Here is a 15,116-nt window from a genome sequence, read left to right as displayed (position 1 = left end):
TCTACACCATGACACTGCGCAGTTCTGTTCCCTCTGTCACGGAGGCATCCCATAAATCAATTTAAGCAGGCGATAAGCTCCATACAGACTTGATTCTAACCAGAACTGTTTAGGAGAAAAAACAACTAGAAACAGGGTTTATCCAAAATTCAGTCAGGACTCTACCTGTCAACATTTAATAAACTGCAGGTTAAATATACCAATTGGGGATATTACCACTGCACAACCACACAAGAATAAGGATCCACAGCCTGCACACCCTCACTCACAGGAGAGGCCTCTTTCACTCACAGGTACCCAGAAAAAATAACTGCTTGCCAGGGGGCCAAGGGCTCACTCAAGGATATATCCAGAATAAAATAATCACCAAGGAGAAGATGAGCGCTCTCAGTCCTGGAAAATCTCCTTAGATGGCATCCAACCCTAAGGGCAGGGCTCTGTTCACAGACCCACTGCTCTGAGAAGACCACTCCACGGCGATCTTCAGCAGGGCCCTGCTTTACAGCCTGGTCGGATCTGGCCGTGGTAACCCCGAGCATGGCCCAGAAGCTTCTCTGGGCCTGGAAACCTACTTGGCTGAGGACCCTGTCTATGGACTGAGGGTCCCACCCCTCCTGCTCCAGCAGCCAGGTGGGGCAGAGGAGGTGACCATGAATAACAGCGCCCCCAGGCTGGGGGGGACGTGACTGTTGGCACCGACTAAGGACAGGCACAACGGGTCACAAAAGGTGCTAAAGAGCCATTAACTGCCCTATTGGAAGCCCCGGATCTCATGGGGAGAATGGGGGGGTGTAATTGCCATAGCGTCAACTCAAAACCAAGTATAATGCTTTTTTAAAAAAATGTTCAGAGAAGGACCACAAAAGATGATCGAAGATAGGAAAATGCTTCCATGTGAGAAACAACAGAGAAGGCTTGAGTTCTTCAGCCTAAGAAAGACAAAAAGAAGTCACAGACATCTATAAATGATGGAGAAAGAAGACATGAACTGGTCATGGTTGACTCCCATCTAAGCCAGAGCTACTACGTGAAATTAGTAGATGACTACAAGTTCTACAAGTGATAGAATATCCTGCCAAAGGACACTGGCAATTCAAAAATGGTTTCAGCTGGACACTGAAAAAATACCATAGAAGGCAACCACTGCAAGTTTCTCAACACAGAAGCCAGAGCAGAAGTTCCCTGAGCTGCAAATATTGAGAAGCCAGAGGACCAAGGAAGAGGACCAAGCCTCCAAACAGTTGGAGCTGCACAAACAGTTCAGCACTCTCTAGATGAGCATCCTCATTCAATTAATGAAGATCTCAATATAATGCAATTCGGCCACTTCCGTATCCTAAAGAATGAACACTTTCTAACACAAAAGCTTAAAATGCGAGCATTGGCACTATGTAATCAACTTTAGTGACAGACAAAATGCTGTCCAAATGGGTTTAGCCAAGCACTGGAGGTCCGCTCCAACTAACACATTAGAAGTGTTTGGATTAGAAGAAAACTGTTTGGGTACTCTCTATTCCAGCATGCTTCCTTGTCATATAACTGGAGTTTTGTCTTGTATATGTTTTTTTTTAAAAAAAACAAACACTCAACTAATTTATTAGTACTGTCAGGGACAAGCTTTTTTGTTTGAGGTTTATTGAGGTAGGGTTTTTGTTGTTGTTGGTTTTGGGTTTTTGTTTGTTTTTAATGTACATACATGAGAGGCATGTTACTTAAAACTGACTTGAAATTACAATCCACAGTACCACTTGCAAGCATACTGCTTTCTCTTGCTGTCCAGCCACCTCCCCATCTGCTCCTATGAAACGACATATCAGTTGACTATAGGCTCTCAGACAATTCACACACACAAACTATTGTAATCTTCCTACCTTCAGATCTATTTAACAAACTCCGGAAAACAAGCAATTATAAGCATTTCTGTATTGTTTTCCATCTAAGGGAAATAAAGAGGTAGAACACCCATTCTTGCAAATTCATTAATAAAATATGCTTTGCTGAGACATCCTGCCTGGGCCCATTAGATTGGCAAGATGATTGTTTCCTACATGTTGCTTAAAATAAAAAGAGGTTTTTTTAAAACAGGTATTTAGTAACAGTTGCAAAAATGTCTCTCATACTCCTGTTTTCAATAAAAGTGAGGCGTAACTTGATGTTAGCACTTGATGGATTCAGACCCACTCTTGCAGCACAGAAGTGGCAGAAATTTCCCTACAAGTATAGAGACAGAATAGCCAGCTCATATGCTAGTCCCTCCCAGTCCAGCATTCTCCAACTCACGGACCAGGGCCAGCTGGCACAAACCAAAGTAACATTTGCTGTGGGCTAGCTGAGACTGGACACAAGGCCAGGCAGCTCAGACCCTGGGAACTGCGATTGGCTGCCTACCAGTTCTTCCACCAAATGAATCCTGGTGTAGGAGAACTTCAGTGACCTAATAGTGGTGCTATGTACTGATTAACAGGAAAGGGACAATGGAAAAATAGTGCTAGTTTCCACAATAACCCTTGCTGACTTTCCTTCAAGAAACTGGAACGGAAAAAGATTTTTTTAAAGGCGCTTATAATGCATTTATTTCAATATCCTACATAAAGCTAGTTATCACAACTACCTTATCTCCCAGGAAACATTAGGATGGGCAGAATGTTCCATTTAATTTGTATTTCAACAGTAGTTGCATACAACAGCTCTTCTTTTAGCCTTTCACCTGCAGAACAGGGAGGGTATTAGCCACCTATAACAATTTATTGTTTTTTACCTCAACTATGGTAGCAATTCCTTCCTCACAGCAAAGGAATCCTAAGGGGTTTCCTCCCCCAAACAATATAATTAACAACCTGTTGTCTCCAGTAAAGAGGCAGCAGCAGAGAATTTAGGGTATCTGTAGAATAAAGACAGTCTTTACAGGTCAGCTCTTGCTAAAAATCTCTGGGAAGCTGGTACTAGCATGACTCAGACGCGACCTGATCTGAACCTGAAGTCTTTCTTTCCAATGGTTCTCAGCATATCATTTAAGTATTTTGGCTCATTCAAAAAACAAAACAAAAAAGAAAACCCAAACTACCACCACCACCACAAACAGAACCCCCAAAAAACCCAAACAAAACCAAACCAAACCACAAAAAACAACCAAACAACAAAACCAAAGCAAAACCAAGACCAAAAAAACACAGAACCAAAACCATCATTACAGAAATATTTTCCTAACAGTGAAGATAATCTAAACCTTTGTACTGAATACCAACAGACTCATCTAGAGTTATACCACTACTATGGTCTTGTTCCATAACTAAGGATCAGAGAGACATATCTGCAAGTCATTTTTTTCTTCTTGTAAAAGTATTAGATATTTTTTCCTGACATAGTTAAATAGCTCTCAGTAAATGGAACAGTTGAGAGAAAAAACCTTAATTAACATGACACTGTTCATAGTTACAGGTAACATGTAAGAGAGAGAAGATGCCTACACAATCCCTATCCACACTCTGTTTTTTTCTTCTCATAATGAAAAAAAATTAATAGTTTCCAGTAGAAAATAAACTATTTTCTCAGTCTTGATGAAGAGAGGAGTGTAAAACAAGTAAATCCACTTGGAAAAATGACTCAGCTGCATTGTATTGTTTTTAATTGCTGTTACACTCAAACAACAAACTGAAGGTTATTAGCACATTACCAAATAAGGAACTGCACACATTTTTGCTGTGGACATGTGATCACACTGTTCTTACATAAGCAAAAGGAGATGGTCACACTAGATGCTTTTTCCAGAGTGTGCTCGTCAAAATCCCACCCAGCTGCTCTGATTCACCCAGCTAGTTTTACATGCTAGGCTGAAAACGCACACACCGAACTGTTGTATAAAGACAGGAATTTGGTAAGGAGATGTCAGAATAACTGTTATAAACTGAAAGGAGAACATATGTCAGCATACCTAAACTCACTTGATTTATGCTGAAACAATAAAAGTGTACTTCCATTTACCTACGGGAGGCAGAAATACAGGCAGCCCTATTTATATTTATCAAAATCTGCTGTAATACTAAGTAAAAATAGTTGCTCAATAGTCTTTCAAATGCTTCAACCACATGCCACAGCTCAAATCCGGTTTCCAAGTTGTTTTCTTCCCTCCACAGTCAACCTAGAAGAGTTTTGGGAAAATAAGATGGAAGAGGGAGTTTGATAGACCTACATTGCAGTTAATCCTCTTAAATTACTTTAAATTGTGCTAGGTAAAGGTACAAGACAAGCAATTACACAGAAAAATGTCTAAGTGTCCTAAAATGACAATGTTTTAAAAAGTGATAGCAAATTTCAGCATTTATTCTACTGACTATAAAAATTCTATAATTTTGTGAAAATTTTCCCCTCAAACTCATAATAAAAGTCCAAATTTTGCATAGTAGCAAGTCCTAGAAAGACATTTCACTATAGAAAGTGACATTTACTTTCTAACCTTTTCCTTGTCCCTTCTGAAAAAATGCAGTACAAAGAATAGTGACAAATTGGAGGACATGTGCAAATAAAATTTATCATTTCCATTGACTCTTTAATGACAATATTACACAGAATCAGTTCATTCATAGGACAGAATTCTCTAACAGACAAGCACCTGTACGAAGGAAGTAAAAAATCTCTTCATATTCTCCGCAGAAAATACCAATCCACAGTCAAAAGATTTAGAGGTGTATATTTTTTTTAAGCTAAACTTATGGAACCTCATGATTTCTTGCTCTTCAGATCAAGTCATATCATGACATCCACATCACTGATTTTTTTGAGTGATATCTGCAATTAAGCCAGCAACACTGGTTTTTTTTTAGTCTATGCAGCACTGTTACTGAGGGCTCATTTTCAAATACAACTGGGCTTTTGATGATTACACCAAGATACTTTTAAGCACCAACAGATACTGAAGTGGCAGTTAAACTAAAGCTTCCTCTAAGGTGCCTCTGGATACTTTTGTATTAAAGAAAAAAACAACCTTACACATTCACAAACATCATTGCAAACATTTATTTTCCCCAAAACTAGCATATACATCCTTACAATAAAGTTTAAGAGGATTTTCAGTTTAGATAAGCTTGTCGTAATCATGGTTTTATGGACTGAAGGGATTAGTCACTTAGAGCTTCTAAAACATCTCTTCCATTTCTCCTTCCTCATCCCCAGAAGAGATTTATCTTCCTATGCTAGTTTGCTTTGGGTTTGTTTTTATTTTAAAATTGATTCTGTGATAGATGCACAATTTGGTAACAAAAAAAAAGGTGCTCTGACTCTCAAATTAACAAATAAAGATGTTAGCTGTAATTAAAAACTAACAGAAAGAATACTACCAGGGATCAGGCCTATGTAATAGGGAAGTACACCAATCTCTTTTTAAGTAATCAAGCTTTTCCCACTTCGAGATGAGAATTCTGAACATTATCGTCTTAACAAAATATATATTTACACACTTATTATTGGGGCTCGAATGCACATTCTTCAGTGCTCTGCTGATGGAGGGATACAGGAGACACTTCTTTCCCCTACAGCTACTATTGCAATAATTATTTTTTCTCTCTTTAGAAGTCCCTCAGTCCCCATCTCAGCCCTTCTTAACCCTCATTCATACACAACTTCCACACCTAACTCCATCAACCGATTTATTTCAAACAAGGCCTTTCACACTTTTTCTCCCCCATCTGGGAGGAGTTTTGTGGATGCTAAAAGAAAATGAATTCCCTGGGCTCTCGAACTTTCCTTCCCATGACATCCACACAAAAACATCTAACCCCCTCAAACAAGTTAAGACACTGGAGACTGATGACCACATTATCACGCTGACTAATATTATCCAGCTGCCTTTCCGCAGTAAATTCATTCTATATGGTGATTCACTGTCTCATTGCATACTTCAGTCGTATTTAAGAAGTGCATGTCTTCTCACTTATTGTTCTGTATTTGTGACACACCCAATCCAATCTGACAGCCTTCTGTAACCTAGTCAAAATTTCTGAGGCTAGATCAATGTTAGTCTTTTACTGTTCAACTGTCCTCAAGCCCAGAATCAAATTTCCTGTTGGACCTCAAGGGAAACCTTGGGGAAAAGACCTCTTCTTCCCCTTTAAGATTTACTATTAAATCTCCTTTCAGCATCTTCAACCCACTCGTAGCTTTAAATCAAATACATATGAAATAAGACTCACGAGAGTAAAATGTGCAAGTGCTCTATAGCAATTCCACTTCTGCCCTTCCCTCAGAAGCCAAGAGGAAAGCTGCATTATCATCACTGAATGAAGGCATATGTGACAGCAGCTGTAGCAGAGCAGGCTGCTCTTCGTTTTCAACTCTCATCCCCTGCCACAAATAAGCTTTCGTATCCCCTACAATTCCTCAGCAGCAACTCATGCTTCAACATGTCTGCAATGAAGCATAACAGGAGTATTTGCTGACTAGGAAGACACAGCTAGACATCACTTGGATCACCCTGCGTAGGTGAATTCTGCACATTAATCTTATTATTTCAGTCCCAAAAACTATTCCCTTTGACCCTCATTTCTCACAAGAGAATACAATTATGAGCATTGTATAGATTTTGTAAACAGTTTAAGTTATGCTTTAATATTACCGTTTTTCCACCAACGCATTCTCTTTCAGATCCAAATTGTGGATCTGAAATATGTAATTACTACTTTGGTGCACATGTAGTAACTATGAAAGCTCAAGACAGATCAAGTTGTTTGGATATAGAGCAGATGCTGAATCTTCTCTCAGTAGTTACTGGAGTTTTCTACTGGTAACATTGCAGATCCTGGAAACCCTTTGCCAGTGCAAGAGCATCAGCTGTCAGGATCTGAATCAACTGATCTAAACCTCCTAGAGTTATGAAATCATCAGAAACCAATTGCAAATTTCCCCACACCACCAATGAATTGCAGAAGGCCAAGCAGCAGATGTAAAACTATCACAATGGTTATCCTTCTCTGATAGTTAGAGACTGTAATCACTTTTCCTATACAAGTGTTTAGTGTACTGAGGCAAAGCTAAACAAAACACAATACCCAGAGAGTTGCAGAGGCAGCTTCCTAAGAAATGTAATCCTTTAGTTGATGACACTGGGAGAGGTCTCCTTACCCGTGCTAGCAAAACACTTCTTTCAGGACTGCCTTACCCTTTGGTCTGGTCACCACAGGTTAAAGTCAATTGTTAAAGGGAAAAAACACCAAACAACCCAATAACAGAACAGAACTCAATGCAAGCATGCACTGAAGTGTCTTAGCTTATGCAGAGGATAATGTGGTGGGTTTTGGTGTATGGTATTTTTTGTGGGGGGGTTTTTGTTTGGTTGGTTTTTTTTGTGTGTGTTTGTGTTGTTTTTTTTTTTTAATGGGGGGTGGGAGTGTGGCTTTTTTTCCTCTCCTCAGAACTCTCCATTACTTAGGTTTGTGACAATCCACACTAGACAATAAGAAGTTTTCTAACTAGTCAGTTTTCATTTGAACTAGCTGTTACTCAGTAATTACACCTACCAGAATGTTCTAGTTGTTGTTTTCAGTAATCAGACTACTGCCTGAAAACTACTGAGGATGTCATTCTCCAGTAAGTTTAGTTAAGGGAGACACCTTCCTCTATCTCCAAAAGAAATACTGAAAGACATTTTAAAACTCTGTATTGTCTGTTACCTTTTATGTTGTCTACCATAAAATTGTGAAAGTGGTAGAAGATTTCTCTACTATACACCCTTCAGTAAGAATGCGTAAATGCAGAACTGAGGCTTATTTTACACAGCAACAGTTCTTTAGCAGCATAGTGCAGACATTTGCTTACCAGTCTGCTACATTTAAATTCTTAGATGGCAGGTTTAAGAAAACAGGAAATGAGTAATTTTTGCAAGCGAGAAAACAGAATAACATGGCTTATGCTGCTGTAACAAGTCAGCAAAACATCTGGAAGAATGTTGCAGTTAACACTGTTAAGGGGTTGCATCCTCACTTCAATTCATTAAGAGATTAAGGAGAAGGAATTAATCCCAGAGTATAATTTAATAAAAGGGAAATGGAGAGAGTGCTTAAGAGACATGGGTTTCTAGCAGATAGGTTTTAAGTGCCATCATGAGAAATACAAAGAGAAGCAACTCTTTTACTGTTGATAAAGGTCAGTAGATCAATTTAGGAACTGTAAAAATAAAGGCATAATCTTTACACAGTATATAATATTCAAGATATTACCCCTCTGTAATTTGTTAAATCTCACGTTCTATCTGAAAGATCTAAGAAATACAGTGACTTCAAGAATTTTAGAGATTGAGGAACACATCTACTAAATATCTCATATTTTAAACGAAATGTCTCCTCAACAGTAGTAAAAAGGTGATAAAATTTCCAAAATTAACATTTGCCTGTCATTAATTGTTTATGAATGCAAGTAGAACACTTCCAGTACCAGACAAGAGTGTTTTCATCAGCTCAAGGCATTATAATTGCTTAAAAATAACATCAGTATTATATAGCTCCTGGCTGGTCTCACAGAATTTAGCAAAGAATCATTATCCAATTTCATAACAATAAAAAGCAAAGTACATAGACGCTCCACATCATATAATAAGCGAAGAGCCATATAAGACATAGCCAGTGGCCAGCATTAGCTTCAATGCATCATACTCAACTACTATTGCTCAACTTTTTTATTTGCATAGCATGGCTGGTATACATAGCCAAACTCTGAATAACAAAGGAAATGAAAAAATAGTTCAAGATCAAATTATTGTTTAGAAATGGCAAAGAGTCAAGCATGAGAATCAAGTTCCCCCTTTCCAAACCTATTTTTGCTTCCCTCCCCCAGTTAATGCAGCTACATTAATGGAAAATATATGCTAATTCTTCTGAACAGGCTTTTTCAGCATAAGTATCTCAGCAGCAAGTTTCATCTAGCTCCAATTATACACTGTAATCTGTCTAAAAGCATGTAGAAACTTTAATTTTGTGGAATACATTAATCTTAAAACTCTTTTCAGCTATGCTACCTAACAAGTTTTATAGAATAAATCTAGCACGTTTTCAGCTTTGTTTGGTGGAGTTATCTGGACTGAAGGTGCAGGATAATCTGACCTCAGCAACAGCACCGCATCTTCATGACCACTAAAATAACCCCATTTATAAACAACCAGAACTGAAGGGAGAACCAGGAACTTCTTAAGGCAGTATGGAACTATGAGGCTAGCCAAAAGAGAAGACAGTAAGACATGTTTTCTTATATGACTCAAACAGAATTGCCCCCTCCCTGCACACAGCTCAAAACAAGGCAAAGTTTCCAAAACAACAGCTCTTCAATTAGAAGTAGTGGTTACAGAGAAACAGACTCATTTAGGTTGGAAGAGATATCTCACACTTCAGTTTAGAAGTATATATGTTAAAAAAAACCAAACAACACAACAACTGTGATATTTATGTAATCTAGGAGCTCATGAAAAAGCTACACTTAGATACATACAATTTTTCTTTTAAATTTTAAAGTATTCCCTCAGAACAGCACAGAAAGCATTTGCACAGCTTAGTTCCCATTCCATATTATCTAGACTCTACTGCTGTGATAGCTAAGTAGATATTCTATGACCTTATCTAGATATGAAGCCTTTGCAACACCGTCATCCATATTCAGCATGACAGTTCACCACGTCACAGGACCTAAACAGGACCCAGATTAAAGCACTACTAGCTCAAATTTTCCATTAAAACTAGTGCATGCGCAGCCAGGAAAAAATCCCCCCTAAATGTAAAAACTGTACAATAGCAGTGATTGTTTTCAACTAAGAAACAATCGGGGAGGCTGCAGGAGGAGGAAAGTGAAACGCCCCGAAAGGCGAAAAGAAAAAGCCTGCCCCGTTTCGCGGGGCGGTGGAGCAGCCCAAGAGCCGTTCGAACCAGCCCCGGGCTGCGCCCCAAGGGCCGCGGAAGGGGGGTCGGGCCGGCGCCCCGTCCCACAGCTCCGGCCGCCGCTCTGCCCCTCGGCCCAGCGGCTCTGCCGCTCCGCGGGGCGCGGGAACAAGCCCGACGAGCCGCGCCTCGCTCTCCAGCTGCCGCAACGCCCGCACCGCTGGACGCGGAGGTTTCCCCCTCGGAACCGGGCCCTGTACGGTTTTCCCCGGCTGTCCCGCGGCACATGGCGGGCGCACTGACAGCGCCAGGCGGCCGCGCAGCGCAGGACATTACGAGGAGCCCTCCACAAGGCACGGCCGCGCTCAAGCGGGGAAAAGGGCCGGCTGCCCTCCCTCCCCCCGGGCTTAGGACTGCACCGCTGTACCCGCACCGCCCGGTCCCCAGCCAGCCCAGGAACCAGTCGGGAAGGCACGGAGCCACCAGAGCGCCAAACGCCTCCCCAGGCGCAGTGTAACGCAGGCAGGCGGCCAAGCCACAGCCGCGGCGCTGCTGCCTGCCCTCAGGCCCCCTTCATTTCCTCCCTCACGCACTCACCCAACCGCCGCCGCCTCAGACGCCCCCCGGGCCAACCTCGCTCCCGACAGCCTCTGCGCCCCAGACGCGGCTCCGCACCAAGACACGCGAGATCTGCCCGGCACGCGCCCGCAGCGCCTCGAGCGCAGCGCTGGGCTCTCCCCCGCCCCTCGCACCACGTGACACCCCTAGCCCTATCACCGAGCGCCTCTAACCGCTTGCGCCCTCTAGAAACATCGCGAGCTCGCTGGGCCCCCCCCCTCCACTAAAGCCCCCCCCGGGAGGCTCTGCCCCTCCCACCCGCGCGAAACGCCGCGAGCTTTCTCCGCCGTTCTCCGGCGCCCCTGACGAAATCTCGTCCAAGGTCTCGCGAGGTTACGCTGCTCTCCCTCCCCCCTCCCCGAGCACGATGCCGCGCAGGAATGTGAAAGGCTCCCGCCCGCCGCCATTTTCTTTCTTTCTTGGCAGGCAGCGAGTGGGGCAGGAAGCAGTGGCTGAGCGAGTATGGCGGACTATTCCACGGTGCCCCCTCCTGCTTCGGGCGCGCCCGGGGGAGGCGGCGGTGGAGGTGGAGGAGTAAACGATGCCTTTAAAGACGCGCTGCAAAGGGCTAGGCAGGTGTGTGTATAACGTGGCTCTGCCAAATCAATGGGGTCTGGAGGCGGCTGCTGACCAGGCCGCAGCGCCTCAGCCGCGGCAGGAGTTGGCGGGCTGCGTCCTGCCAGCGCTGGGCTCTGGGGAGGCCGAAGGAGGGGGCTCCTCCGCCAGTGTGTGTCTGCGGGGGTGGGGGGGGAGTTTTGTGCCGTCCCCTCACGCCTTGGAGAGCGCCCGCCCGCCCTCCTCGGGCTGTGAGAGGTTTTTCTAGTCAGCCCCCGGCTCCCCGCCTTCCGCCATTGCTCGCTGGCGGGCTGCGCGGCCGCAGCGCCTCGGCTCGGCCCGAAGCCATCCGCGCCATCGCGGGGATGAGGGGAGCAGCGGGGGTGAGGGCGGCGGCGCTGCGGGGGCTCTGCGGCCGGGCTGCGGGGACGGGAAATCTCGGCCGGCGAGTAGCGGCGCGTTATCGGCCCGGCGCTGCCGGCCGCTCGGGCGGCCCAGGGCAAGGAGGGAGGGAGGCGGCTCCGCCGCGGCCGCATTGTGTTCCCCGAGGCGCTCTCCGTGCCCGCTAAGCTGCTCAGACCGGTTGGGAAGCGCTGCGGCCTGCGGAGCGAGGGCTGGCTGCTCGGATATTCTGTGTCCTGAAGTTTTATTTGTAGCTTTTGCACCACGGGCGATATTTTCATTATTTCTCGGGCAGAATTTTCGCCTCGCCTGGTAATAACTGGTCGCGGTTTTGGCAATATTTGAAGACTCAGTGTAGTCGGGACTACTGAGGTTTGAAGTAGTTTCGGCGGTCAGGCCTCCCGTGAGATACCGCAGTGTTTTGTGAAGAATAGGTAGGAAAGGAAAAGCCGTTTTTAGCGTTTGAAGAACAGGAGTTTCTTTATCAAACGATAAAGAAAATACGGGAAGCGTTGCTGTTGAAGTATGAGCACAAATTTCCTTGAAAACATTAACAAATAAAATTTCTGTAAGAATTGTTTCTAGCCTCAGCCTTATCCACTAATCGGGGTAATTTTAATATGCGTTGTGTAAATCACTTAAAATTGTTTAGAAGACCTAATTAAATGAGGGGCGAATGATTTTTTTTTTATTTTTTTATTTTTTTATTTTTTTTTTACTCACAACATTTCCTTTTAATTTAGATTGCAGCAAAAATTGGAGGAGATGCTGGCACATCAATGAATTCAAACGACTACGGTTATGGAGGACAAAAAAGACCTCTTGAGGATGGAGGTATGCACTCCTTACTGCTGCTTTTGTTTTTGTTGAGTGTGCCACGGTGCCAGAAGGATTGCAGGTCATTGTTTGTGGTGGTGGTTTTTTTCCATAGCACAGCGTAAAAACATTTTGTTCCCTTTATAGATCATGACATGCTTTTTCATTTTCAGTTTAATGGGGAAAGTTGTTTTAAACCATTGTGATCTAACCTGAAGTGAATGTTAGCCTGCTTTAAATTATTTAAAATGTGATTTAAATGCTGTAAAGAGGAAAATGTATGCAGGTAAATTCATGGTTGAGAAGTGCTTACACAGGTGTGTCATTTAAGTCTTGTTGTGTAGAACTGATTGCAGTTTGTAAACTACAATTACAGTCGGAAGTGCTTACTACTTAAATAGAATTGTTTCATATACTTTATTACTACACCGTTTCAAATAAAAGTATTAATGCATTTCATTGTAAAAGCATAGGACTTTTTAAAAAAGACAGGAAAGTAAATTTTCTACTATGTTGACACTTTTGCCGAGTGTAATATTTAAGCCTGTAGCATGTGTGAACCTTAATAAGGTCATTCTTAAATCTTCTGACTTGTTTTGGCTTTTTGGATTTGCCTTATACTGCAGTAAAGTTTTCTGCTGAAACGTGTGTCTGTCTTCTGTCTCTTACTAAGCAGCCAGTTTGAACTTAACGGGGTTTGATATGTTTAATATACACAAAATCCTGGCTACATTGTGGGAAGAAATCTCTGAGCTTGTTGAAATGTTCTCATAGGTCTCACAAAAGACCAGTACCTTTTTTTTCCTTTAAAAGGATTGAAACTCAGTCTACAGAATGTAACTAAGGCTTTATATCAGGAGTTCTTATGTCCTGTAATAAAGTTTTTTTTTTTTTTTCCTATTAACAGTGAGGTTTTTAATATACAAAAATGAGCTAATGATGCTTCAGATGATATATGTAATGTATTCTTTTTATTTTATGTGTAGATGACTCTTGGACAAGTCCGAGCAGTACAACACACTGGGAGGGAATGCCCTCTCCTTTTAAAGGCAGGAATTTTTATTTATTACCTGTGTTTAGTATGTAAACATGACATAAACTAGTGGATCTTTCTGGATTGACACAAGTATTTCTTCAAATATGTGTCTGAGGTTTTTGCTGCACATAAATTATGATGGTTCATATAACCTTTATTTTGGGGTGGGAAGGAAGCTTCTGAGATCTGTCTTTTTAGATATAGGTTAATTATGCCTTTTATTCCTTTACTGTACAGAAAGGTTTTGGATGGTAGTGATGTAGTTGCTTTGAATCTTTTTTTTGAGGTTTTATGCTATGAAATGCTTGATATTTGGGTAGGAATTCATATTGACATTCAGATTGAGATTGCACTGCCATGTGATGCTGTTGTATTTTCAGGTGTTTGATCTAGATTTGTGGTCATTGTCAGAATTTTTTTTTCTTTAAATCATTGTTGATTTTTGTATAGATTTGGTTTTTTTTTTTCTTTTTTACTATAGAAGCATCATTAGCTTGAGCAACCAACAGAGCTAAACTTTGTTCCTTGTCTTAGTTAAGTTTCATTGACTGGGTATCTCTGATCAATCTACAGTGTGTTCTAAAAACTGCCTTTTGTTAAACTGTGCAATAGATAATATGGAAAAACCTAACATCTTTTCAGCTGTACTAACCGAGTGCTGAGTGTTCGTGAGATTCTTTCTTTTATTCAGATGATCAACTCCCTGAAATTGGAGGAAAAAAAAAAAAAAAAAGAAAGAAAAGGAAAAATAAAAAGGAAAGGGGGACTAAAATACACTGGAAAGTTACAATTCACACTAAAAGGTGTAAACACTTCTTGAATTACTTGGCAAAAAAATTTAAAAAATCTTAATTTTACAGATCAACCAGATGCTAAGAAAGTTGCTCCTCAGAATGACTGTAAGTAATTTTCATTTTGTTGCCAAAAAAACCCTAAACAAGTGTAACATTGTCAGAACAAGAATTTGAAACTGTTCTGGTAGGTGACACTTGAATCAGTTAAGATCCAAAGAATGGCTGGGGGTTTATGTTATTTTGTTGAAGCAGTGCAAGTCTGCTTTTTAAAACTGACAAATGCTGTTGGCAACAGCTTAGAATGTTCTTAGCTGTTTTTAAACCTCTTGATAACACTTCTTAAAAAGTAAACTTGGACAAAAGTTGGTGCAATTAAGCTTTATTATTGAAATGGAAGCTTATTTGTAAACTACTCTACTTAATTGTATTTAATTTTAACGATATTTGTTTATAGCTTTCGGAAATCAGCTACCACCACCACCAATGCATCAACAACAAAGGTAAGTATTACACTAATCTTATGTAGACTTTTTACTGGAAGAAAGCAGTTTCAGGGAAAGTTTCTGAAAAAGTGGTAGCAGTGCAAAAAGCAGTTACTCTGTATTTGTGTGATCTATTCAAATTTCGATTGAGCAGGTCCCAAGCCAAACACTACATTGCTGGCTCTGTCTCTTCGCAGCCTAGGCTGTGCATCCAGTTTAGTAAAAGTAAAATGCCTTGCTGGTTTTTACTAGTTGAGTGTAGGTAGCATGACCGGAAGTTGGAAGCAGATCTGAAGAGGAAAAGGTTGACACTGTCTTGTAAACAAAAAGGAAACCTAATAGCTAAAAAAAAAAGGGGGACAGGCTGGGGGATCAGATTTAACACAGTGTATTACTCAGCCAGCTACATTTGCTTCACCTTAGTAGTTTTCTCCACGTTTCTTCCTTTAACAACCACATGCAACTATTGCTCTTATGCGCTGGCCAGTTTTGGTAGATGAGATGCTGAAATTTGTGTGTTTTGGGCATACCTTGATGGATATACAGATGAAACTTGAAATGC

At 41.7% G+C, this 15,116-nt stretch overlaps 2 protein-coding genes across 10 annotated transcripts in view; one reads left to right on the top strand and one right to left on the bottom strand.

The window, feature by feature from the left end:
* Window positions 1-10,584, bottom strand: part of DNAJB4 (DnaJ heat shock protein family (Hsp40) member B4) — a 28,621-nt gene extending 18,037 nt beyond the window's left edge. Inside the window, exon 1 of the mRNA XM_080348621.1 lies at window positions 10,449-10,584. The gene's annotated coding sequence lies outside the window, so the exon portion shown is untranslated. The remainder of the gene's footprint in view (window positions 1-10,448) is intronic.
* A 318-nt stretch (window positions 10,585-10,902) lies between these two features.
* FUBP1 (far upstream element binding protein 1) overlaps window positions 10,903-15,116 on the top strand; it is a 34,548-nt gene continuing 30,334 nt past the window's right edge. For all 9 annotated transcript variants that reach the window (XR_013922405.1, XM_080348415.1, XM_080348418.1 and 6 more), the window contains exons 1-4: window positions 10,903-11,045; window positions 12,170-12,260; window positions 14,139-14,177; window positions 14,527-14,572. Coding sequence is in view for 8 of the 9 variants with exons in the window: in XM_080348415.1 (XP_080204541.1) it covers window positions 10,932-11,045; window positions 12,170-12,260; window positions 14,139-14,177; window positions 14,527-14,572 (290 nt within the window). In the remaining variant the exon portion in view is untranslated. The remainder of the gene's footprint in view (window positions 11,046-12,169; window positions 12,261-14,138; window positions 14,178-14,526; window positions 14,573-15,116) is intronic.

Source organism: Nesoenas mayeri, assembly GCF_963082525.1.
Source record: "Nesoenas mayeri genome assembly, chromosome: 8".
In the NCBI taxonomy this organism is placed as follows: domain Eukaryota; kingdom Metazoa; phylum Chordata; class Aves; order Columbiformes; family Columbidae; genus Nesoenas; species Nesoenas mayeri.
This window is presented reverse-complemented; position numbering and strand designations above follow the sequence as displayed.